Source organism: Pseudorasbora parva, chromosome 4 (assembly GCF_024679245.1).
Source record: "Pseudorasbora parva isolate DD20220531a chromosome 4, ASM2467924v1, whole genome shotgun sequence".
Taxonomy (NCBI): domain Eukaryota; kingdom Metazoa; phylum Chordata; class Actinopteri; order Cypriniformes; family Gobionidae; genus Pseudorasbora; species Pseudorasbora parva.
In genome coordinates this window covers 20,681,206-20,708,416 of record NC_090175.1, presented here as the reverse complement: position 1 = coordinate 20,708,416, position 27,211 = coordinate 20,681,206, and the positions used below count along the sequence as shown (strand labels likewise).

General features: G+C 35.8%; 1 protein-coding gene across 3 annotated transcripts; it reads right to left on the bottom strand.

Annotated features, from left to right (window-relative positions):
• Nucleotides 1-29: 29 nt before the first annotated feature.
• Nucleotides 30-24,936, bottom strand: dok7b (docking protein 7b). 3 transcript variants are annotated; one of them, XM_067441260.1, is made up of 11 exons: nucleotides 24,759-24,936; nucleotides 24,588-24,633; nucleotides 21,324-21,554; nucleotides 18,874-19,074; nucleotides 14,931-15,050; nucleotides 8,596-8,703; nucleotides 5,739-6,547; nucleotides 2,791-2,848; nucleotides 2,355-2,435; nucleotides 2,110-2,256; nucleotides 30-989 (listed from the first exon to the last, which is right to left on the bottom strand). In XM_067441260.1, exons 1-11 carry the CDS (start codon nucleotides 24,810-24,812, stop codon nucleotides 850-852), a joined length of 1,995 nt encoding a protein of 664 aa, XP_067297361.1. In that variant the 5' UTR covers nucleotides 24,813-24,936; the 3' UTR covers nucleotides 30-849. The 3 variants fall into 3 exon arrangements, with proteins under 3 accessions (XP_067297361.1, XP_067297362.1, XP_067297363.1); XM_067441261.1 differs by having other exon boundaries at nucleotides 2,355-2,432; XM_067441262.1 differs by having other exon boundaries at nucleotides 18,883-19,074.
• Nucleotides 24,937-27,211: the final 2,275 nt, after the last annotated feature.

Here is a 27,211-nt window from a genome sequence, read left to right as displayed (position 1 = left end):
CATGAGCGGGGTTTTTTTTTTTTTTTTTTTTTTTTTTACTGTGCATGCGCTAACCAATGAGTGCAATCACACCGGTCAAGCAGGAGTGCCACATGAGCAGTAGTGAAGCGGAGGTTTTAACGCTGAGTCTGTTTTTGCTGTGCTACTCGGGCTCGATTAATGTGAAAACACAGTTGTTCTGGTGGACAAAATAAATGTGATTTCACACAAAAAAAGCACTCAAAATAATGACAAAGTATTTATAGACGATTTATCCATTTAAACTTGTTTTTAATTATTAAGTTTGGGTGAAAGTATGGTGTATTATAAAATTATATAAAATATATTTTGTAATGCACAGACAGTATATAGGCTCTAGCACTACCTAAATTAAACTTGTAAACATATTGAATTATGACTGAAAAAGCTCATGATTGGAGCTGTTTTCTTAGTTGTTTGTTGTTTTACCATTTACATGTGAATGTTGTACACCTCCCCATGTTAACACACTTTCAAGACTATCAAGTTTATAAATGACCAACTTCTAAAAACAAATGTATAGATGTCTTTGTAAAGAAATGCTCACTTTGTGAGCTGCTTTGGAGCAGTTATTGTGACTTTACAAACACTTCCACTGTGAGTAATCTTACACATCTACAGCTGCAGTGATGCTGTGGTTACGCTGACGTGAAGCTGACTGTTAAAGTTTGTGTAAAACCACATTTATACTTTAGTGGATGCAAGAAATGTGAAAGTAAGTTTTTTTTTTCTTACAAATTTGCTCACAATTGTGACAAGTGGAAAACTATTTCCACAAAAAAAACTAATTTTCAGTGTGATCTCTGGCATTTAAACCACTTTGTTCTATGTTCAGGTGAGTGTTCCTCTCCTTTTCTGTTCTAGTTCCTGTAGTCTCTCTTCCCGGCCCTGTGCATGCTGGGCTCCAACCCTCTGTGCTGTCTCAGTAGCAGTGATGTCAATGTGGGCATATTTAGTGCTGGAGCCAGCCGCTGATTACAAACACAATACAAAAAAACAACAATGAATTTATTAATAACTTTTTTTAATGTGCAAGCTACTGTTACCTGCTTATAACATTTTATAATAATGTCAACACAGCTGAAAGACATTTTTCACATCCAAATTAGACAGACCTCCAGATACCAGCAATTTAAACAATCCTCCAAAAGTTTAGGGTTAATACGAAAATCTTTTTTTTTTTTTTTTTTTTTTTTTTTTTTACAAAAATAACTTATTTAGAAAGTAAAACGTATAAATGGCATCATACAGCTCAACTTATTGTCTGTGCAGTTCTCCACTGATAACCACTCTCCAGCTTAGCCATTGATAACAATCTTGTCAGTAAATATAGTGGAATAAAGTACAGCTGACGGTTATGAAAAATGTAACGATCGTTTCACATGCCAGAAGTATATATTTTGAAGACTTCGAACCCATCTTGTGTTTGTGTGTGCGAGGTTCATTCTCTGCGCATGATAAATGTCAGAGAGACTCTGTGGCGGACATGGAATATCAGAGCAAGTTTTCCGCATTCTAACAGAAAGTATGCATTAAATTAAAGCGATAGTAAAGATGACGTATGATTTTAAAATATTTATATTTCAAATAAATACTGATCTTTTGAACCTTATAATCATCTATGAATACATACATAAAATATCCACAAAAATATGCAGTGCGCAGCACAACTGTTTTCCACATTGATAATGATAATTAAAAATGTTACTTGAGCACCAATCAGCATATTAGAATGATTTCCGAAAGATCGTATGACACTGAAGACTGAGAAGAGTAATTAAAACTGGAGGAAAGTGGTTTCACCACCACAGGAATAATATACATTTTTAAATATATTAAAACATAACAGTTCTTTTCAAATGTAATATTTCACAATATTACTGTTTTCACTTTACTTTCAAATGAATATAACAGTGAGCATAAGGGACTTGTTTTAAAAACATTTTTTTTTTTAAATCATGCTAACCCCAAACTTTGGAATGGTAGCGTGTATATTGTAAAGGTAATGATTAAAAAATGAGTACTATAGGTTGGATGGCAGGTAATGGACGGATCAAACCAAGTAGTAAATATGTGAGGATCACACTGTACCTCTAACAGTGTGGCTTGATTCTGGACGTTCCTGCAGATCCAACTCCATATAGTGCAGTTGTCGTTTAGACATGGGGCTGATGGGGATATTCACATAGTTAATGGAATCACCTTGAAGTTTGTCAATAACTATCAGTCCTGTCTCTCCTGTAAGATAAGATGCAACACACTCAGTTGGCAATGAAATCGAGCGAATGAAATGCAGTGATCTGGTGGCGATATATAAGAAGGGGCAGCTCAATTACCATACTCTCCAGCTCTGAACTGTGGCCACTTGGATGCATCAGTCATGAATGCCATCTGCTCATAATTGCCTTTTGGATCTGCTGAGTAGGACAAAAACCCAAAGCCATTTATTTAGAATCAAAATACACAGATTTTATCCAGATCATTAAATTGATCTGACTTTGCATATTACACACACAAACATCAGATATCAGTGACAAAAAAGCATTGCAATTTCTGCTCATGGCTCCTATGTTTAGCTGCAACATGTCGATGCGGGACTAGAATCACTTTATCAGTCGATACAGACAAGGAAGTCTGGTTGAAAGCTTTATGTGCTTAGGGATGAGAGAGGCATTACTGATGCGCTTCCTGTTGAAATGACATCCAAGTGATGTATTCAAGGCCCTTTGCCATTATTATCATTTCAAAACCAGATAACTATATGACGCTCACCATCAGTCTTCTGCTGCTCAGAACTGCTTCTGATCTCACATCTGCTCTTCTCCTCCACCTACAAGAAACACAAAAGTGATTCAGAAATCCCAAAGCTGCAGTGGACTTGTTTAACAGTGCATTTATTTTATTTTAATTGACAGAGCCAGACATTTCTGCTTCTCCTGCTGCTATCGCTAACATATTTCAAAATTGGTTCCACTTTATATTTTATTTGCCTTTAAAGGAACACTCCACCGTTTATAGAAATAGGGCTTATTCAACTTCTTTCCTAAATTTAGATATGTGGGCAAATGCATTTTTGTCTCAGTGCATGCATTGTTTTAGTTTGGCAGAGTCGCCACTAGTAGCTTAGCATAGTGAATGGAATCCTATGTTAGCAGCTAGCATGTCCTAAGTAAAAGTGATCCCAAAAAAACCCCACCTAATTACTTCTTGTGGCCTGCGTATTCACGACGAGTAAAAATAGCGCTGCAGATTAAGACAAGGCGATTTCCTAGGCAGATATTGACATGAGACTATATTATGGGGAAGCGCAGGTGAAGAACTGCTACTTGGGCGCAAAGATATTACAAAATTACGTCCTCCGGCTGTTGAGCGATTAAGCGATCGCAATGTGTTGTGTGACAAGTAGCAGTGCTTCACCCCTCTTTTACCCAGGACATGCTTGTTAAAACATAGGATTCAATTCTTAATGCTAAGCTTAGCTAGCGGTGACCCTGGCAAACTAAAACAATAAATGGACTGAGACAAAAATGCATTAAATTAAAATGTACAAAGAGCAAAAGTGACTACACCTACACCTAGTAAAAATCGATGCTTTCAGTCACAATAAGCAACTGAAATAATGCCACTATTGTACAAAAGTATTGAATGCTGTGAGCCACATTACTGAAAGTGAAATGTTTTTCAGTGTGAAATATTGATTGCCTTTACATTTTTTTCTTTTTCTTCAGTTTAGTCAAAGAGAGCTGTTTTTATGGCTTATTATTGCATTCTCAGATCAACCCGGAGCATGTGGCGAGATGACAAACGCATTTAAATTCACTCTGCAAACTGGTTTTGCCTCCCCGCTGATGCATCAACGCGATGGCTGAGCATGATCCAGAGACACAGACGGCTGCAACAGTCTTCAGATTTGTGCTGGAACGGTGGCTTTCATGATTAGAGGAGTGCATTACGAAAGACTGATGCTCAGTCAACACAAACCTGATCTGTTGAAGTTGTCTGATTTTGTTGGTGAAGTTCTAGTCCAAATCTAGAGAATAGTTTGTCCCCATACTTTGACAAATGATTTATTTAAAGCTACACAGTGTAACTTTTTTAGTTTATTTTTAGCTAAAAACACTTAGTTATTTCAAAAATATATGTGCTCATTAACATATATTTACTTTTTTCAAGTAATAAAGTATTCTCGTAAGTTTATAATATGCCATTGAAAATACATACGGGTGAGGGGTTCGAATGCCGGTCGCCATGTTGACCCTCAATCTTGAAAGTACATTAGCCAAAGAGGGACATACCCGTAAATTCAAGCTTCGTCTTTCACGTTTTACACTTGATGGCACCGTGTCGAATGTGAAGAAGGGGATTGCCATGTTAATCTTGGACTAAATCAGCCACCGTAGGAGTTAAAACGAAATCAGAATTGATAGGAACAGAAACTATTATTCATTGGATGGTCATATACCTTTTCACCACTAGATGGGGGAAAATATCACACAGTGTAGCTTTAAACTCAGAAATAGCGTAACAGTTATCTGGTTTAATCAAAGTAGATTTATTTGTGAGCAATCAGCTGCACTGATTTACATTATTTGATGTAATTTCTTCCTCTCCAAATTCACACCAATTTCTTTTAGCATAAGGGTAACAGGTTTTTTTTTTTTTTTTTTCAAGCATTAGGAGTATTTAAGTCAATGATTTATCAATTCTGGTTCCAATTCTTCCAAATGATCACGGTTTTATAATGGTTCTATTAATTATACTTATAATATGGATAAAGAATAAATGGAAAAAATAAAATGCAAAAAAAATTAATGAATGGATAACAGAAAATGTTCATTTTAACACTTTTTGTTTTAAGAGGTAGCATAAAATGCAATCCTATAATTGGCTTTAGCTATATACATAATATACATATATGCAAAACAAACAAAAATGCAGACTGACGTTCAAATGCTTGAGGTCACTAAGATCTTTTTTGTAAAAAAAAAAAAAATGATAAAGCAAGGATACATTAAATTAATTAAAAGTGACATTTGAAATAATTTTAAGCAGAAATGTTTTTTGAGAATCAGCATATGATTTCTGAAAGATCAGAAGACGATGTACTTTGTCATTACAGTAATTAAGTACAATTCAAATTCAAATACAAAATGGTTCTAAGTTATAATTATAATATATAAGTTTTAATTGTAGTAAAATTTTACAATATTACTATTTATATTGTATGTTTGATCAAATAAATGCAGCCTTGGTTGGTATAATCGACTTCCATCACAAACATTTAACAAAAAAAAACACTGTAAAATGCATAATGTGCATCTTTAACTATTATCTAAATCAGAACCAGACAGTAAATACGGAAAAGTAAAAATGGATTTAAGTCTCACGAAAAGTTGTACACTATATGTTTGATTCATTAAAAATACAAAATACCCAAACTCATTCATTGTGGAATCTGACTACACGGTTTGCACTTTCCGTTGTTGATTCACAACAAAGAACTGACAGACAACAGATTACACTGACTACGCTGCATGTTTTTGATTCACTAGAAAGAATAAGCTCATAGGAGTCAGATACTCTGCCAGCAGGAAATTGTCAGAAAATTTTAGTATGGCATTTCATGCAAGAATAAAACCTAATTTCAATCAGTTCTGGTATTAAAATAAATAAATAAATAAAAACAGTAATAAAATCTACAAGAAAAACAATCTTGTTACCTTTCCTCCCCCACAGTCAGGACAGATGGCGGGCTGTAATTGTGGTGCAGTGGAAACTTCAGGGGGCGCTACTCCTTCACCATACATATTGAATCTCCATTGGACAGTTTGTTTGGGGGTGGCATCTGTGGCATATTCAGGCGCCCGTTCCTGGGCTACAGCAGTCAAAAACTGTTCCTGATTGGAGGATTGTTGTAGTAGGAGTCTGCGGGGGATGTCGTAATGCTGCAGAGGTGGACTGGGTACCTGGTAAACGATGGCCTGCATTTGAGCAGCCTCTTTGAGTGGGCACACACAGGGTTTGTGCTCAGGAATCACGGGAATTGTCCGTACTGGAGTATTGAGAAGGGAGTTTGAGTTTGAATTAGGGTTCTGAGGGAGGCTTGTTAAGGATCCAAACTCATCAGTCTCTCCATGCCCATTATCCATGCTACCTGTGTAGGAGGAGAAGCTTCCAGAATACGAGGAGTGGCTTCCGGTGGCGATACCGCTGTCTGTTGAGCTCTGTCGCCCTGCCTCTTGAAGGCCTCTAGGGTGAGGTGGCTTGGATGGGGGCCGAAGCCCGCCCAACATTACTCCATATAGACGCTCGTCACTGGACGTGCTGACAGAACAGGCTGTACTTTTAGATCCTGCAACCCCTAACAGGGGTGATGATGATGGTTCAATGGGAGTGGGGTGTCTTACTGGCTCAGGCCATATCGCCAGGCGGCTGCCCAGGCTGTTATCAGAATGGCTGGTCTCAGAGGAGGAGCTGGAGATGCTCCGATCATCTCCTGCCAAGGAGGCGCCATAACTGAAGGTGGAGGCTGACAAATTATGACAAAGAGAGGGCAGATTAACAAATGTTTGCCTAGAAACATTTGGTAGCATTGTGCATGCATTTTAAAAGCAAATGACACTATCTAATAATGATTTGATTTTTATTATGTTTTTGATGTAACAGAAGCAGTTTTGAAGAATATTTACACGCTTTAATTTATTTTATTACTAAATGTGGTAATACTTCAGAATAGTGCTCCGTCATTAATGAATAACTACACACACTATAAAAAAAAGATTAAAAAAATAAGTTACCTGGTTGCCTTAATTTTCATTGAAATAAAAAAGTGAGCATTGTTACAATGAACATTTTTGAAAGTCGACAACCTTTATTCAAGTATTATTAAAATATTTTGTGTGTTTTATTTGTGATAACGTAGTTATCGTAGAAACATGCCAAATTGTGCTATTTTCAGGATTTATTGATTCAGATATAATATTATTTTTAGTTTCTATTTATTAAACCAATTTCCTTCATTGTATCAATTTAATTTTTTTATTTCAATTAACTCAACATTTTAAGGCAACCAGGTTACACTATTTTAAGTTAAACCAACAATATTGTTTTACAGTGCAGGAAAAAATAAGTTATTATTTTTACACACTATTAACATTTTAACTACTATTAGCTAAGAAGAATTAATGAATTAGTAAGTAATGGTGTTCAGTTGAATGTGATAGTTCACTATTAGCTAATCTGTAACAACATTTTTTTTCATTTCCACTAGGGGACTACAAAGTCTAAAAAGGTTCATAATTAATAAGAATAATGTAAAATGTAAAAATAATTATAAAGTAAAGATCATGGTTACCCATCTGACTCAAGTATTACCAAATCCTTCAGAAGGAATGACTAATTATTGTGATCAGTATTCTAACGTGAACACATGATAACTCTAGTAATGACTGAAGTGTTACCAAATCCATCAGAAGGAATTAAAACCTTACAAACACTTCAAAAAGCTTACAATGACTTCAGTTAATATTAGAACATTATAATGCTGTTCACTGTAGAATACTAATCCAAATAATTAGTCATTCCTTCTGAAGGATTTGGTAATACATGAGTCATTACTAGTGGGTTACCATTGCCTCCACTTTAGAATTAATTATACATTATGCATTATTCACATTAAATAAGAACCTGTATATGTAGTTTTCTGGGAGGTATGAAAAAATAGTTAGTTATTGATTAGCTAATAGTGATCTGTAAAATCTGCAAATTTACGGTAAATAATGGCTGTTGTGGCTGCCAGAAATTTACCGTAAAAATATATTAGCAACATTTTAGGTTTTACAGATAAAACCTACATTTCCTTAACTGATATAATGTTAATTTACCAACCACAACTTTACCACCATCTGTTTTGTAACTTAAACACAGTGTTGATGGGAGACAAGCTGAGATGGTTAATACTAATTTATAGAAGGTGCACTGCACAGTGTCATTTACACAAACACTAAATACCAGGCTAGAACGAAATTGTTGAATAAATTATTTATTTTTGTTTGTTTTTGTGCACAAAAAGTATTCTCATAGATTCATAAAATTAAGGTTGAACCACTGGAGTCACATGAAATATTTTAACAATGTCTTTAATATCTTTCTGGACCTTGAAAGTGTTAATTATATAGCTGTCTATGGAGGGGTCAGAGAGCTCTCAGATTTCATCAAAAATGTGTTCAGAAGATGAACAAAGGTCTTACGGGTGAACTTACATTTCTGTCTTTTTCCCACAGAAAGCAATTGAGTGACATTTATGTGAAGGCTTTTATGATCATCTATAGTGATTTTTGTTGCTTTTGGAGCTTGACAGACACTATGAACCGTTGATGTATGGAAATTAACTATGCAAAAAAATTCTTCAAAAAATATGCTTTTGCAATTCACTTAAATACTGAATACTTGAAGAAGATGAGTAAATTATGAGATTTTTCATTTTTGGGTGTACTATTATTTACAAAAAACATGTTTTATTTTAAAATAAAATATCTTGTTCTGTGTGTTTATTTTGTGTATGCTTTTTTGAATTACCTGCAAAGCTGTGATGGCTACAAATTGACAGCATACTGAGTCGTTTCTCTAGCTCACTGGCCTCCTGGCTAATCCTGTCTTCTATAGATGACGGGTTAGCATTGGGGTCTATGGAAACATTACATTTTAATTAAACCAATAGAGTGAACATTCATCATTCATACACACATGCACCAACATATATTCTTATGAGCACACAAACATTCACCAGACAGCACTGATTTGTCTCTGAGCATTAAGTCATATTTAATCCATCACTGTTGTTTCACTGTCTCTGCTGGGAGAATTACTGGAGCCACTGGGCACATTTATCAGTTTTTCCTGGTATCACAGACACCACCTCACAGCAATAATCTCTCACACAAGCACTCACTCACTCGTACTCGTACACACACACGTTTATCCACACACACGGAAAGCTTTGAAACCTTCTTTTGAATATGGCAGTAGGTCAATATGGTGGTTGGTCATTTTCTCTCACAATAGAATAAATCAGGACACTGAACACAAAGTACTCAAAAAAGACAATAAATCAGTCAGAAGAGAACAAACCGATACGAAAAAGACAAAACTGGAACAGAACAAAAGGAAAAGAAAAACAGAGTTTAGAAATGTTGATATAGAGGAATAAACACTCGCAGGCTTTTCACAGTTTAGTGATAGATATTTTTGGCATCTTATTAGCATGAAAAGTCAATTTCATGCTGGTCTAAAGTAGTTCAACAGGCATTCAAGCAATGCTACGGGCAACAAATAGACTGAAAAATCAATATCACACAAGCAAGAACAAAATTGCAAGTCGCCGCTACACAGCAATTCTAGAAACAAATAGTTGTGTAGTTTTTGTAAAATACTTAAGATAGTATTATACAGTCTAATCTTCTGAGTGTGAATATAAAAATCTAAAAGAGTATTTGCTTTTGGCATATTTAAAGAGGTTTGGCATTGTACAACTTATCTGCTCTGTGAAATTCGACTGAAGAATGCAGAAAAAAGTGAAATACTGAAGAACTTATAGGGTACACCTTATTTATCACTGGTAATCGGAACTCTTGCACAACCTTTATTGAATGTCAAAGGTTAAAATACATCAAGTGCACATAATAAATGACACTTAATGACAGCTAGAACAACTGTTCTGACATCTCAGTATGAGGGATGACAGGCGATTACTTGATGTAATGTGGCATTACATAAATCTAAGAATTCATGATGTTTGTTAAACATCAGAGTAAACTAACTTTAAGGCTTTTATTTCCACCTTCATACTTTCATACAACAAATCACCGTAATTGTGACAATTTATAGAGGGAAGAAAAATTCCAGTTGCGATTATCATCATCAAAAAAGCACTACGCAACAATCTGGCTGAAAATGATTTGTGTTGTCTCTGTGATTGGTCCACAGAGAAATACAAAAATATGTTTAGCAATTTTGAATAATCATATTTTAAGGCAATGGTACACAATGTATTGAAGGGGTAAATAATAACACCTGTCAAAAAATGTGTCCACAGAGCATAGATCACCTCTGTAAATGGGTAAATGTAAATATGTAGTCATTTAGCACACATTTTCCTCCCCTAAAGCAATATAGTACATTTATTACAAGAAATTGCCCTGGAGCAGCCCAGGCATAATATTGGTGCTTCACAGATCGATCTTTGTGTGGTTTGAACTATCCTACAAGCTCTCTGGCTATGTAGAGAGCCATTTTAACTACGGCTGTGCTAATTTTAGCCATGAACCCCAGAAAAGCTTTAAGCCACTTCATAGCCATATCCTTCTTTTATGTTACTGACTGTGTGTCCGCTCTCTACACTACAGGATTCTGTTCACACAACTCATGACAGCATGCAACCTTTCAGCAAGACCTTATCGTTTTATCTCAATATCACTGGCTCAGCAGCTTAATTCAGTGATTCTCTGTGCGTCAGTGTGGTGGTTTGATCTATAAAATGATATGTCAAACTCATTACGGTTTAATATACTATTATGCTTACATGGTAAATCTATCTAGGACCGATCAATAAACTAAATGTGAAACTTACATTGATTTTTAGGACAATAATTCAGTATTCGGGAAGTCATGTTATAGGTTCCATTAAAAAGATATGTACCACATAGATATTATTATCCTCCGTCAAGATGGTGCCATTGAGTGGATAGAGTTAAAAAGTGATTGCCATTACAAAGCAAGACTCATTAATGTTCATCAAACTTAATGAATATGACTGACTACAGAACCCTGTTACTGTTAGATGTAAAAGTCTGCTAGTGCCTTTTTAGTAATAGAAATATGACATTATAATCACCGATAACTGTGACACAAAGATGCAGAATTTGCCTTATAATAATAAAAATAATAGTACAAATGTGTCATACATTCTTTGACAATTTTTTATTTATTTATTGTGAACACTTTCAGAATTATTTATAACTCTTATGTACTGTTTGGGGTCTCAGAGACTCCAGGGCTCCGTCAGTGTTTTTTGATCATTTTTACAAAATGTCATGGTCCCCAGAATATTTTGTTGTATGAATATCTGAACATGCAATATATCAAAAGAAAGAATAGACCCTCTGGTTTTATACAAGTTTCATAAAATCACAAATTGAAGATTCAAAATGATGATTAAACATAGATTGAGTAGATCGGCTATTATTGCACTGTAGCTCATACTGGGGCGACATTCATTCAGTAACACTACACAGTTTTGATTTATATGCTGTTTATTAATATGTATGTTGATGATCACATTATTTTACATATGCATATGATTAGGGCTGTAGCTTTCGAATATTTTAGTAATTGAGTATTCTACCAATATTCCATCGATTAATCGAGCAATCGGATAATGAGTGCTTTTTCTTTATTAAAGAGCAATACTTAATATACAAGAGAAATAAGACCGGTATCTTAAAATTAACAACTAATTTTTTTTCTTTTTAGATTTTTTTCTTTTTCTTTTTATTGCTGAAATGGCATACATTAATATATGTGAAAACTAAACTAATTTAGTGCATTGAATAGCCACATAATAATGCAAATACAATATATATATAATGAATTTAAAATCTCATTTACTATAAAACCTATAAATCAAAATAATAGTAATATAATAATAATGCCTAAACATTGCATTTATGTTGTGCAACGTAACTTTCAAGTTTTCGCTTCAGTTCAGGCATGACATAAGCCTTTACGTCTTTGAAGATTTTGTGGCTTTTGTAAGAAGCAAAAAATATTGGACAGGAAGGAAACTTGGAACAAGAGTAGACCATCCACCCGCACCCGATCGTCACATTACAATTATTCACATTCTCGCAATGCTATCGTAACCTATAAACTACGATGACATGAGTTGCTTCAAATTAGCAAAATTACATTTCTTAAATAACCTATACCAGGGTCGACAACCTATGGAGCACACGGAGGAGTAACTGCTGGAGCGTGAGGAGACGCCAGATATGTGTTTGTGTTTAATTCAGATAAAGTACATCCCACAAACATATCTACATTTTCAGCTCATCATAGTAACACCATTTGTTTTATTAAGTTAGGTGCTATGAATAGCCTGTGATTAAAAAGTGTGTGATTTTAATTTACACAAATCAATGAAAGCACGCAGCTCTGAAAGCAACAACACAACACAGCTCGTTCTGCTATTTGTTACGCTGAGCTTTGAGAACATTTAAAGGGTTACTTCAGCGATTAGCATATGGCTTTGTATCAGTAGAAACCCTGGAGTATATTCAAATTATTGTTCTTTCCCCCCTCATATCTCCCTGAGACAAGAGATTTATGCATTTTATTTCTAGAAAAATTCCTCCTATGATGCAAATTGACGATTTTTGCATCATAGGAGGAATGTTTGGCCAAAGGCTAAAGACTACAGCCAGCAGAGGGAGCCATTTCCGCATGTTTTGAACTCGCGCATGGGGGATGGGAGATTACACTCAGCTTGCAGGGAGAGCTCAGCTGGCAGGCACTCATTTAAACGGAGCTATGGTGTGCAATGTAAGTCTTTTAACTTCTCAAATTAATTTCTATGAAAGTTAAGCTTGTAAAGGCATGAACTGAAACACGCCAGACTGAACTCGCGTTGTGAATGTATGCCGCGAGTGTAGTCGCGATTACCTCAGCTCTCATCACTCCTGCAGTTAGTGCTCAGTGCTGTGAGACTCGCGCGGGGACTCACTCATTATATTGAACACACACGTTCAGTTTTTAATTGTAGTGTCTTCTCTAACTAAGTCACTGTAATCAAGTTGGTGGCGTTGGGGAATGGCACAGGGCAGCGAAGCATTCTGGGAATTGTAGTCTTTCATCCCCATGGGACAAAAATACATTTTCTGTCTTTTCTCAGTCTAGAAGGCACCAAATTCAAAAATAATTTCACATTTCTACTGCATTGATGACCCAGTTCAAATACAGATTCATCTTCCCAGCGCTGAAGTACCCCTTTAATGGTGAATTTCGGTGATATCAAGTATAAGGCCCATTAAACATTTCACAAATACCTCACAATAATGGTAATGCATGTGCAAACTCCATTCATGATTAGCCTATGTATTTTGAGTGCTGGTCTCTCTTCAGTTCGCGGACTCACGCGCGAGCTGCCGCAAATGAAGGTTGAGCGTTTTAAATATTCAGCGTCACATCCTGAAGCTCAACACAAACTTGTCTTCATTTAAAAATAGCGAGACCAGTGTCTCTCGAGCGTTGCAGTCTCTGGTCTTGAAATTAGATGAAAGTTAAAGAATAACACACATTCATTGTGTTTTACCATGAAATGAGAGTCCCGCGTAAAAAATACTTTATTATTAAAATGAACACAGATTTATCTCTCATCCAGCCACAATTTTGAAAATTTTACTTTATTACTTTACCCACCTGACCCGCGGATATAACCACAATCCACGCAGTAGGTGCGCAGTTAGTCCTCTCACAAAAAATGTCTTTCTACAACATGACCCTGCGTAGTTCAAATGGACTACACAAAGCAATGATTTTTTGAATTCGAGTAACTCGACTTACTCAAGGAATTGTTTCAGCCCTACATATGATTACATATGCTATCGCTTGTTTATGCATTTTCTTCTCCTGTGTTTTGATCGGGAGATTAAGTACTCTTTCTGAAGATGCGTAATAGCGCCCCCTACCTTATAATAGTAAAAACTGTGTAAAACTGAGAAAAGTGTTTTCTCATAAAAGATGAGATAACTCTTCAAAGGCAGGGAACGAGTTAACAACATGAAATACAGCAAAAAAATTATAAAATTATAAAATTCTGAATCAGAACAGTTCTGATAATTATTTATTGTGTATTTTAAATGTATACTATGTAAATTTTGTCCCTACGCTTTCTTTCTCAGAAAGAAAAAATAGAGAGAGAAACTATTCTACTGCTTATAAAACATTTACTACTAGGCCTAATATCCATATATCTCGTTTAGATGGAAAGTGTCTCAAACTGACTAACTGAAGAGATTACTGTAGTGATGGCCATTAACAGACACTGTACTTTCTTGAAAATAAATTCCAGCACATCGCTACAACAAATGTCAAGAAATGACACTTCATGATATAATGCTTTACAATGAACTCTGGTAGAACTACATTTGGGAATTTATCGGTTCAATAAAATACCGTAATCACCTGTTAAGTAATAAAATGTAATCTCTGCTTCACTTTTACAACATTTCTAATCCCCCAGTTCTCAAAAAAACTAAGCCCATGTTGTTTCTGGTTTTATTATGAGCTCAATCGCATTCTCTTTTACCAGCAGACTCTCCTCTTTTCTTATACTTGGCTTACCATTGTAAATCTATGAGGGTAAGAGCTAAGAAGGTAAGGGCTAAGAGGGTAAGACAAAAATACATTTTGGAAGAAGGATTGACTTCAATTTCAAATGTAACTACATGCCTACTGTGGCAAAATTACAGAGCTGCATCTCTTCCACAGTTGCCTACTGTGGAAGAGATGCAGCCTCTGATTAGATAAGAGGAAACTATTAAATTAAATTGGATGGAATATAAAAGGCTAATTTAAAAATTACTATTATTATTTTTACATTTACATAATTGGAGTATCTGGGACTCCAAACATAAAATCAGCAGTCATTCTGAGTAGAACATGAGGGTGCTGGGAGAAATAAAGAGAGAGAGAGAAGGAAACTTGACACCACATATCAATCTTACATAGAGCTTGGACACAGATATGCACATGCAGCTGACAGCTCACGCACATCAAGCTAATGAGGCCAATATTAGCAACTTTGAAATCTCCGACCTGAGATCTTACATCACACACCTCCACAAATATGAACTCACCTGGCAGGACTGGGCGCAGTCCAAACGGCCCCTTGCTTGGTGATATGCCACGAACAATGCAATCGAACAAAAAACTGATCTGTTCTCCTTCTGCACATGCAAGAAAGAAAACACCAGCCCCTACGGAGACAGAGAGAAACAAAATAGCTTCTTAATGTCTTGAGCCGTTTTATTCAAAATACATAATGTACCATTTCGAATTCAGATTGACATTAATTGTGCATAGCGCTGAATAGAAAATTAGTTTTAGTAATGACCATAATAGCGGTCACGAGATTACAACAAATGAGGGAACATTGAGTCATTCCTCTGAGCAGACGAGAACATTCACATTTCACTGATTCAGTATAAATGAATTATATAGACTAATTCAAGCCAATGGAACCAAGAAAATCTAAGTTCATACATCATTCAAATAAATTAATCAGGCATTCAAAGTCTATAAAGTAAAGTACCTTAAATGAACAATACTTAAAATGTTTGTTTGTGCGCTGTGGAACAGTATAGGTTCATTAGATTATGAGTCAAATGCATATAAGTTATTAATTTAATAGGTCCACACTCCACAGCTTTTGAAATTATATATTTTTTTTAAAATGCATTTTTGCATAATGTAAAATTTATGAAATAAGAGGAAGATTGTGTACCAAGAAAATCCCTTTTGGTGCTCACACCTCCTCTATGCAAATGTCAATTGCATCTGCAAAGGCTGAAACTCCTTTCAAACTAATAAAAATCGCTGGCAAAAGCACAACTGGATGTTACTGAAAAACAAGCTATTAAATAGCCACGAGGCTTAAACTATAACAGTAAAACTGGGGTAACAAAAGCCTTACTTGTGACAAGATGCATTAATGATTCATCTGCAGTCAGATTATGACTGTTTTTCTTTGTAGGACATGATGAGGAAAGAGACTTATGCGGTCTTTCATGGAGGTAAATATAGTCCTGTCAAATCCCTGAGCATCACTGTGGAGACGGTAGGAGTGACAGTCCATTACAAAAATAACCATAACACCCTTAGCACTTGGTTTCATAATTCATAAACATACTGGTAGGCTATTAATACTGGAGACATGTGGCTAAGTATAAGGCGATTTATTTACCTTGCCCAAATTTTTAGAAAATAAACACAGGCCTACACATGCTTTTGCTAAACCACTATTTTTGTATTTTTGATTATGAAAATCTAATACGTTGACTCTGCTAAGGTGTGCAGTATACAATAGAGTGCATACAGTGCAATGTCGTTGAACTTACATTTCCAACATAACACATTATCTGGAAGTAGTATCAGTGGTGATTTAAAAAATTTTTTTTTTTTGATTAAAGTGGCAAATGTTTCCCCACCAAATTTTAAAATGAAACAGAACATCGTTTCATATTCAGTTTTCACTTTTTCTTCAAATAGCCTCATGCAGAGTATACTATGGAAGCTTGTTTCTGCCACAAATAAAACATTTATTTAAAAAATGTAACCTAACTGTTACATTTTATCTCACAATTCTGACTTTATATCTCGCAATTCTGACTTTATTTCTCGCAATTATAACTTTATATCTCGCAATTCTGACTTTATTTCTCGCAATTATGACTTTATTTCTCGCAATTATGACTTTATTTCATGTAATTCTGGCGTTATATCATGCCATTGTTACTTTATAACTTGCAATTGCTTGTTTATATCTTGCAATTCTTTGTTTTAAAAAAAGTCTACAATTGTCAGATAAAAAGTCGTAATTAATAATATATTTTTCTTTTGCGGAAACAAGCTTCCATAGTATACTTCACAGCATTCAATAAGTCAGTATTCCAGTCCAAACATAAGAATTATCTGATATACTTTAACTTTACTTGCGCAACTTTTTACACTGCACAAAAAAGCCATAAGTATTGTAGTGTGTCAAGTGCAGCATTGTTAATCAGGTTGAGATCAAACACTTGTAAATACAATTGCATTGCATTGTCAGTTTCAACTTGTTTTAGATCTCATGACATGTTTTTTTATTGCAGATGCCAGCCATGCTGTTCCATAAAGCCCTACCTGACAGCACGGAAAACAGTGATCTACAACCTGTCCAAGTCTAACTAAGCCACTGAACAAACTCACACCCGTTCAGTCTCTGAAATCAAATGAGACGGCTGACACACTCACTAATTACACTGCCAGTATGTTTTGTCACTGCGTGTGGCCTGTGACATTGAATTGCACTTTAGACAAGCAACAAGGCCATATTTTCAATTTAATTCACTCTATCCCCGAGCAGCCAACCGCTGAATTACACTAATGGCAGTGGGAGGGACATGACCTCTGCGTGGTAGAGACCAATCGGAGCTCATGGTTGTCAAACTATAATGAGGTAAAGCACAGACTAACAAATACCCACTCCAGACAAGGTAATTATTTCACTGAATGCATCTAAATGTAAACTCGGTGCTCTTAATATCTTAGTTTCCTTGTCTGTTTTATGGATTTCCATACATTTTCAAGCATTGGTGGTACTGTTAGCTGTAAAGAAGATTCAAATTCAATCTAATTAAACAAGCTTGTTTTACACAGATGTCTAAGCCAAGAGAAAATCTGCAGATCTTTTGTTTTGCATCTTCTGCATGTATTTTTAAGAAGCATCTGCAAAATGGATTTAAAAAAATTGCCAAATATGGCTAAAAATAGTTAACATTTACGATATTTTTTGAACAAGAATAATACAAATAATTAAAAAAGAACAACCATGAGCAATATATTTTATTTCTGTATTTCTGTATTTGTTCCTTTTTGTTAACGTTAGTTGATAAAAATACAGTTCATTGTTTGTTAATGTTAGTTCACAGTGCATTAGTATGTTAAAAAATATAACTTTATTATTAATAATAAAATGCTATGTTAACTAATGAAACCTTATTGTAAAGTGTAACCGTTTGCGTTTACAATTTCTTCGTGTGACAGCCTGGCCAAAATTATGTTCGTACAATTTAGTTTGCTTCATTGCATTATCACAAATAAATCAACCGACTCAAAGCACAACTATGCAATATGCTTTAATAAATCTTTAACAATATTTGAATAAAGATGTCATTTTTTTATTTTGAAAAAATAATTATTATTTTGTGATAAAGAGCTTTTTGTGAGGTTTTTCATGCACAGTGTCCATAGACATGACTAATGTCGTACTAATGTACTACAACAGCAATGAGAGTCTGGTGTCCATTGCGAGCACCCCTGCCCCCTCAAGTTCTTCCACTTGGCAGGAGACCTTTCACATGCCGCCTCACCACCTAAACACATAAAAATGCCCAGAGTTCCGAGCATAGCGCATCAAAACAACATTTAACATATATCCTGAACACCTTTGGAGTAAAAAATGAATTATTCTAATTATGATTATGATAAAAACCGTGAACTGCCGTTGACCCGATGTACGGAAGTTTCATATAAGATGGAGCATTAAAGCTGCTGAAGCTACAGAACAGCTGCAGATGGATTTGCCAGAGAGGCAGCTGGTGGGTTTCACGGGTGCTAACGCAACATCTTACACTGGAGCATATCACACATTACCACAATCTGTGTGGGTGCACAAAAGTAATGTGTACTGATTCTGTAAGTATGGGGCGAGCGAGAAAATGAGGGAGGGAGGGAGAGAGACAGTGCGACTGTGAGGTTATCCGATTTTCACATTTACTATTGGCAAACACCTCTGCGCTACTCCCACCGCACAGAATATCACTTAGACTAAGTGAAAAGAGGCCGAGGAGAAGACGACTTTGTACAAGAACAAACCACATGCTCAACTCAAATATCATGGGATTCTTCTCATTGAATAAAATGTAGTATTTGGCCAAAACAACACAAAATGTCCAAAAATCCATTTGCATCTCAAAAAGTGTCAAAGAAATTAAACTCAAGAATAGCACTGAATGAGGAAAAGAACAATAACGAACTTACAGTACCCACATCTTGTCCCTCCCTCAAAGACAAATCCATTAGGAACGGCACCATAACGCCTCAAATCCGACAGTTTCCATTGGCCGATGACAGTTGGAGGGAGGTCTCTGGCGATGACAAGCAAATTGTTGCACAAATGCAGGGAGGCGGGGCCACTTTCTAGTTTGGTGCCAGGCTGGACATTGACGTTAAACCTGTGAACTGAAAGAGAGACAGGTTTATTATCAGAGAGCCTTGGTTAATATGCTGGGTTCCTACACCCTTTGACCATTCCATTTCCATATTTTTTCTATTTTATGGTATTTTTTTTTACACTTGTGAATAATGTTTTTTTATAATAATATTGAATTAGATTCAGTCGGCCAATCAATCATTCAGATAAATTCATTAAAAAACAACAGATCAATTCGCAAACAAATTGAACCATACTATGACATGCAAGCAATTTTTACTCTACAAGAGTGATATCTTATTGATACGATATTTGAAGGATCAGAAGATAATTACTATAAATCTCCATGACATTTTCAAGCATGGAACATTCCCTGATATTACCACAATGTCCGTTGTTAACCGCGTGATTCTGAGAACCCCAAATGGCTCATCATGAGTGTATTTTTATTTGCGGCTGCATTTTTATGTCTTTTTTACAGACAAATTTGGAGTACATTTATTTCAAGTTTAACATATAATCTATGGGCCTGATTAAGCAACATAGGTGTGAATGTAGACTCTAAATCATTGGGAAAATACCTCAAATTATCATAATAAAGGCAAGTAATCGATACATTGAGAATAATGCCCTATGATAAAGTTCACTTGCAGCAGCATGTGTGCATGTCTTCCGATAGGATTAATGCTTTTTACTTCATAATACCTATTCCATTGTGCATCTTGTCACACATACATACCACTCACAAAATATTTATTCATCATAAATCTTTTATATTATAAGATTCATCAATACAACACACACTCTCACATCTCAAGCTCTGGTCAACTGAAGCAAGGCAGTCTAAAGTCACTGAAGCATTAGTGATGATAAAAGTGAGGGGACATGGTATAGTGGAGTATGTTAAAGTAGTTTAGAAAAAAAAAATGGTAAGAGCAACAGAGCAGATTGAGACATCAGCACCTCGCTTCACCAGACTCCATCTATCATCATTCTGATTTGCCTTAGAGACAAATAAGCAAACAAACATGGGACCTAAAGATGTAAGGAGGTATCAGAGCGGAGACGACACATGTATTCAGAATAACAGCCGCCAAGCAAGAGTCAAATCATTCAACATTTCAGCTTTATATTCGGAAATTATAACTTTGATTTGAAATAACCTGAATTCATCTGAACCAAGTCTTGGATAATATGCTATATGTTTTTTTGTATGTGTGTTACTCTGTCAAATGCATGTTCGAGAAAATCCTGAGATCTTATAGACTATCAAACATCACAGGGTCCCAATTATAACTTTGCTGCTTTCTCAAAGGGCATGCCACACCATTCTGTCATACATTCTGTATGTGTATGTGTGAGTCGACCTCCTGGGTGTAGGTGTATGTCTGTACGTGTTTTTCGAGGGTGTCTGGGATTAACAGACCCAGTAGCGGTCTTGACTCATATGCTTCCCTGAGGGAGATCAAACATTAACTATGTTTGCTAGAAATCACAATAAATTGATGAGAAATTAATAAAGTAAGAAATAAAGAAAGAGGATTTTCATAAGACTAATTTGATGAATATACTTTTTTAATTAAATACATTATTATTATTATTATTATTATACACAGTATGTAATGTTTATAATGTATTCTAAAAACAGACACCAATGTTGTCAAAATAGTCCTTATTCACTTAAAATTACTAAAAAAGACTGTATTATGCATGCCAGGTCAGTAATTGCAGTAATTTCTTTGTCAAGAAATGCTCAACAAACAGGTAATATGTATGCGAGAACATACATCATACATGCGCGTGTATGATGTCAGCGTTTTCAAATTCAGGTTTTTGTTGTTTACATGGAGACTTTAACTTTAACTTTAACCTGTTTTCAAAAGCTTGTGTTTGCCCAAAAATTGCGCTTTTGTGTAGCTTTTGTGTAAACGACCAGCCAAAACGAATAAAACGTTTTCCGTTTTCGGTTGAAAATGGTGTCATGTAAACATGCCCTGAGACTGTTTAGGTGGATTTCATTAAATATTGGGAGCTTGGCAGCCATCAGTCACTTTGAACATCGTAAAAAAATTCTACTTTGTAATTCACATAAAATAATAAGCAACTGTCATTGCAGCTGTTGAGATGATTTTTACAAGCTAACGAAAAACAATTACTTTGTGATCCACATCAAAATAACCGCATATGGGTTTGGAACGAGATGAGGGCGAATGACAGAATTTTAATGGATGCCAATTTTCATTTGATCACTACACGTGCACACATGCTCTGCTCTCACCCTCTCCAAGGCTGTAGCGTATTCGAGCATCCCAGGCCAGAAGAGTCACTCTGTTGTCGAAGCCCAGCAAGACAGACTGGCTCAGGCAAAGCAGACTAAGCGCATAATTCATTCCATCAAACCCCTGAAGAGCCTCCAGTCCACAGATATCCCTCAGCATGGCCTGATTCCTCTCCCGCTGTCCTTTACTCTTCTCTCCACGCTCCTTATACACCAGCAAGGACAGGCAGTCTGAGACAGTCAAGATTACAAATTCATAAAACATCAGAAGTGCATCTTCTTACACTAACAAACACTGCCAAAATTGCAATGGTAATAAAATGTTTTCTAGATGTTTACTCTGACAGTATCATCAAAATACTTTGGAGTTCCATATAAACACCACTGTGCCATTGTACAAGCACCATTACCATAAATGTACCATTTAAGTAAAATAAAATCATTACAGTTACAGGTATTGTACCTTAAGGCAATAAAAAGTCTACATTTCCTTTCATTTCATTACTGTGCTGCACAAAAATTCTGGCAGTTGATATTATAATTTGCATAATCATCATCAGGAATTACAATTGACAAAGTAACACATGCATGGGACACAGTTACTGAGCCATGACATATAAACTGTCTCTTTCCATAAACCAGTGTTGTGCGTGACAGCATCAAGCTATAGTCTCTAGGACGACTCCGCTTGTTGTTTTGAAAATGTGGTGATGTTTTGTTTTTATGCTTCTGTACAAAACAACAAACCACTACATCACCAGACTTCTAAAACAGTATGCGAGCGCTGAGCAGCTGTCATAACACACACATCAAAAGACACAGTGATCCATGAAAGCAACTGGAGACTAACCTATTAAAGAATGACAGCTTCAGACAACAGAGATCCAAAAATGACCTATCCAAGTTCACCTAAAGAAGTTGTGTAAGTGTATGGCTTGCAATGTGAATGCCGATTCTTATAATAAGGGAGACAGAGGCCACTTGTCATATTTTTAATGCCAGACCGGGAACAATGTTATATTTAATAACAGGGGAGATTTATTTAATGTCTGCATGACACATACCTTGAAGTTCTGATCTTAACAGCCACTATAGTAACAAAATGAATGAAAAAACAAAATATAGTATAACAGTATATTTAGGCCTGTAGGCTATGCTCAAGCGCCTTATACGATTAACACTAATTGCAATAAAATGTTGGGATTCGGCCTAATTTATAACCGGTCAACATGCATGCACCCAAAAATTAGGCACATTGTCAACTGTCACAAAATATGATGGAATTGGTCTGTTGAATTAGTACAGAATTCACAAAATGTTCTAATTTAAATTGGTTTTGAACAAGGAATTTCAAAACCACTGCGAGAGATTGTCTCTAGCCCAGGGGCGTAGCCATCTTTTCAGAAGTGAGGGGGACAGAATTTTTTTTTTTTTGGACCAATATAATTTATTGCATCTCTTGCTTTTAATTGGGCAAGATATCAAATACACTGCTGAACAATAACCACTAATTAATATCTATAATATTATTCTCCTATTTTTTGTGCCAATTTTATGATTGGTTTATATACTACAAACACTTCTACATTAAGACTCCATAGATTTTTTGCAATGTAAAAATATATAGATATATTCTGATGTAAACCATGCTGTTCTCTATGTGAAGATATAGAAAAGTTTAATTTATTCCTGAGATCAAAGCTGAATTTATCATCATTACTCCAGTCTTCAGTGTCCTATGATCCTTCACTAATCACTCTCATATCTGGGATCTGATGATCACACACACATTTATGATTATTATCAGTTGTGCTGCTCATGGTGCTGCTTAATTTTTGTGGAAACCATCTAAACATTTGTGGTAAAATTAAAAAAGAGAGAAATTAATACTTTTGTTGATCAGACATGCATTAAATTAATCACAAGTGATATTTTTAATATTACAAAAGATAATCATTTATTTAATGAATGCAAATAAATGCTATCGATTGAACTTTCTATTCATTAAAGAATACTGAAAAATAACATGTAGGCTATCATGGTTTCCACAACATTTTTAAGCAGCACAACTGTTTTCAACACAGATAATAATCATAAATGTTTCTTGATTATAAAATCATCATATGAGAATGAATAGTGAAGGATGTGGCACTGAAGACTGGAGTAATGATGATAAATTCAACTTTGATCACAGGAATAAATTACTATATTCACATAGGAAAAAAGCTGTTTTAATTTGTAATAATATTTCACAATATTACTATTTTTGATTACATAAATGCAGCCTTGGTGAGCAGAATACTAAACATTAAAAGCTGCATTATTCATATGATAGCCTATACTTTATTGTCAATAAATAGCCTTGAGATGACTTGAAAAACACACATAAAGCATATATTGTCGCAATCGTCTGATTGTCGTCGTCACGTTTCATAACTCATAACGATTGTTTTCCTTCAGCTGCAGCTCCAGCGTGACTGGATATTACCTCTACGAATCCGCTTTTGACATTCTGTGAGAGCGCCCTCCTCATATTTAGATGCGAATAAAATGACAGGTCATGCATAGATTATTTTTTGTCTCTGAATTTAAATCTTGATGTATTCACATTGGTTTCTATGTAAATACACTTGCCCGTGACCTCAAGAAGCGCGCAATCAAACCAGATTAAAGAAATCTGTTTTTAGCGTCCCTGTTAATTTGCCCGCCCCCGCGCAGGTAACGCCGGTTCGGATCCCGCTCGGAGCGGGTCGACTAGGATCGGTGAGACCCAGTAAAAGTGCGGGGGACGAAAATACATTTTATTAAAAGTGAGGGGGACACGTCCCCCGCGTCCCCCGCGTAATCTACGCCCATGCTCTAGCCTACACGTTTAAGTCATGGAAATTAACATTTGAAAACGTCATACAGCTCTTATGAGAATTAGCCCCTGTCGTTGTTAAACAAGCTTTTTTGTGCGACATTACACTTTTAAAGTGAACATTTTAGCTGTTGGTTCAAAACACTGCCGGTGCCAGACCGGAGTGAATAGCGACATCTTGACATGTGCATCTAGAGTCATTCCGATATCACGCATAACGACCGTGCCAATTCCTCACATAGCCAGCCTACCGTCACGGGGAAAAAACACCGTGACAGCGCTATGTCAGGACTTTGCTAAGTAGAAAGTACGTTTAAGAAACAAAACAGCTATTTAAATGTATTTCAACAGCTAATCCCAACACTATTAAACAGCAGCGTAAAAAGTTTTACAAGTAGGATTACCTGCTACCGGCGAAGGTTTCCGAAGAATCACCCATCTGTTTTTCCACTGTAAACGCAGGGAAACAAAACAACAAACAAAGGTAGTGTTCGTACAGACAACTAAACACATATTTAAGTTATCAAACAATAATGACCGATACAGCAAAAGTAGTTTGCGTTGTTTTTAACCACCTTTTTCCCTTCTCGGAGTCTGACTTGTCCCTCTACGACAACCGTATCCGTCATCTTGTGTCATGGTTCCCGACAGCTGTGTGCGGTCCGCGGCAGTGAGGGGGTCACTTTCAAAATAACCCCCAGAACTGTGTGCACTGCTGTAACACACACAAACTCTCTCACCCACATAACTATGACATGCGTTGGCCCTCCCTCTAGACAAAGACCTACACTACAAGGCAAAGTTTTTGCAGTTGCTCGATGGGTCAAGGTGCCAATTTAATTTACAACACCTGGCCAAGAGATGCAAGCATTCTTGCAAGTCTCAGACAGTCAAGCATGTGATTTAAGAGACATGTAAACAAACATGGCATCATGTGAGCTTCTCAAATAATAATAAATAATCTAGGCCTATGCAATGATTAAAGTAAAACTGTTTAACCACGCTAAGTAAACGAAACTAGTAGGGTGATAAGTAGGAACCCTTCTATGGGATGTCACACTCGGAAGGGGCGTCATATGCCAACTGTAACTGGGGAATACAGTTAACCCTTAAGTGAGATGACAGCACCATGTAGAATTTTGAATCTTATTCTTGTGTAATCTTGAATCTGCTTTCTTATGCTTGTGTAATTCAGAATGCACTTACTTTAAGTAACCTGGTGATATTCATGAAATTATGTACATTATTAACATGATTTCTTTTCGAAGTGACAACAAGCATGTATCATGTAAAAGGCAATTACCAAAAAAGGCAGCTAAAGCTACTTTTTTTATTTGAGGGCCCTAATCAATTAAGCAAATGTGTGACAAAACCTTATTTCAAACTATATAAAAAATAAAATAAAAAAAGAAAACGTATGTGAACTGCTTGCAGAATCTGTGGAAATGTGAATAATTAATTTACGAGAGACAACAAAATAAGAGAGATCATAGACAAAATGCATGTTATTTTTTATTTAGTGCTGTCCTGAATAAGATATTTTAAGATGTTTACATATAGTCCACAAGACAAAAATATAGCTGGAATTATTAAAATGACCATTTATGAACCATTTATTGATGTTTCATTAACAAATTTCAAGAGTAGCACCTCAGATAATTAAACCCAATTGAACACGAGTAGAGCACTATAAGCTAATCATTTTAGATAGGAGATTATACACCAGATTTACCTTCTTTCATTGACTATTTTTATTTTAACATCCCTCCACCACCCCATCTTCTCACGTTGATTTATGAAACTCTTATTAGATGTCAACACAATCCATAATACAATAGTCTAGTTCTAGACTTTCTCTATCACGGGGTGGGATACTCTGGGTTCAGGCCAAAAATTCAGAGCCCGCACAGCACGCCGAATACACATAATCTTTACTCTATTTAATTTGATGTAAATGTGAACTCGTGAAAGACTTTGTGTTGTTGATCCATGGCTGTTTTTGTTTTGTGATGGTTGTTCTTGAGTCCCTTGTTTGTCCTAAACAGTTAAACTACCAAATGTTCTTCAGAAAAATCTTCCAGGTCCTGCAAAAACTTCAGTGTTCCAGCATCTTCTGCACATTTTATCTCTTTCCAGCAGTGACTGTATGATTTTGAGATCCCTCTTTTCAAACTGAGGACAATTGAGGGACTCAAACACAACTATTAAAAAAGGATTAAACATTTACTGATGCGCCTGAAGGAAACACGATGCATTAGAGCCGGCAGTGAAAACATTTTTGAATTTGAAGATCAAGGTAAATTATACTTAATTTGTCATTAATGTACAAGTACATGTAAGTATGTTCTGTTGCTTCCGAAGGGCAGCACTAAATGAATTTTTAAATAAATATATACATTTTTAAACATTTGTAATAGTTTATAGAGTGAGGAAAATAAGTATTTAAACACCCTGCTATTTTGAAAGTTCTCACACTTAGAAATCATGGAGGGGTCTGAAATTGTCATCATAGGTGCATGTCCACTGTGAAAGACATAAGCTTTAAAAAAAATCCCGAAATCACAATGTAATTTTTTAACTATATAGCTTCAAATATTTGAACACCTGGGAAATATTTGGTACAGTAGCCTTTGTTTGCAATTACAGAGGTCAAACGTTTTCTGTAGTTTTTCACCAGGTTTGCACACACTGCAGGATTTTGGCCCACTCCTCCACACAGATCTTCTTTAGATCAGTCAGGTTTCTGGCCTGTTGCTGAGAAACACATAGTTTGAGCTCCCTCCAAAGATTCTCTATTGGGTTTAGGTCTGGAGACTGGCTAGGACACGGCAGCACCTTGATATGCTTCTTACAGAGCCACTGCTTGGTTATCCTGGCTGTGTGCTTTGGGTCATTGTCATGTTGGAAGACCCAGCCTCGACCCATCTTAGTTAGTGCTCTAACTGAGAGAAGGAGGTTGTTTCTCAAAATCTCGCAATACATGGCCCTGGTCAACCTCTCCTTAATACAGTGCAGTTGCCCTGTCCCA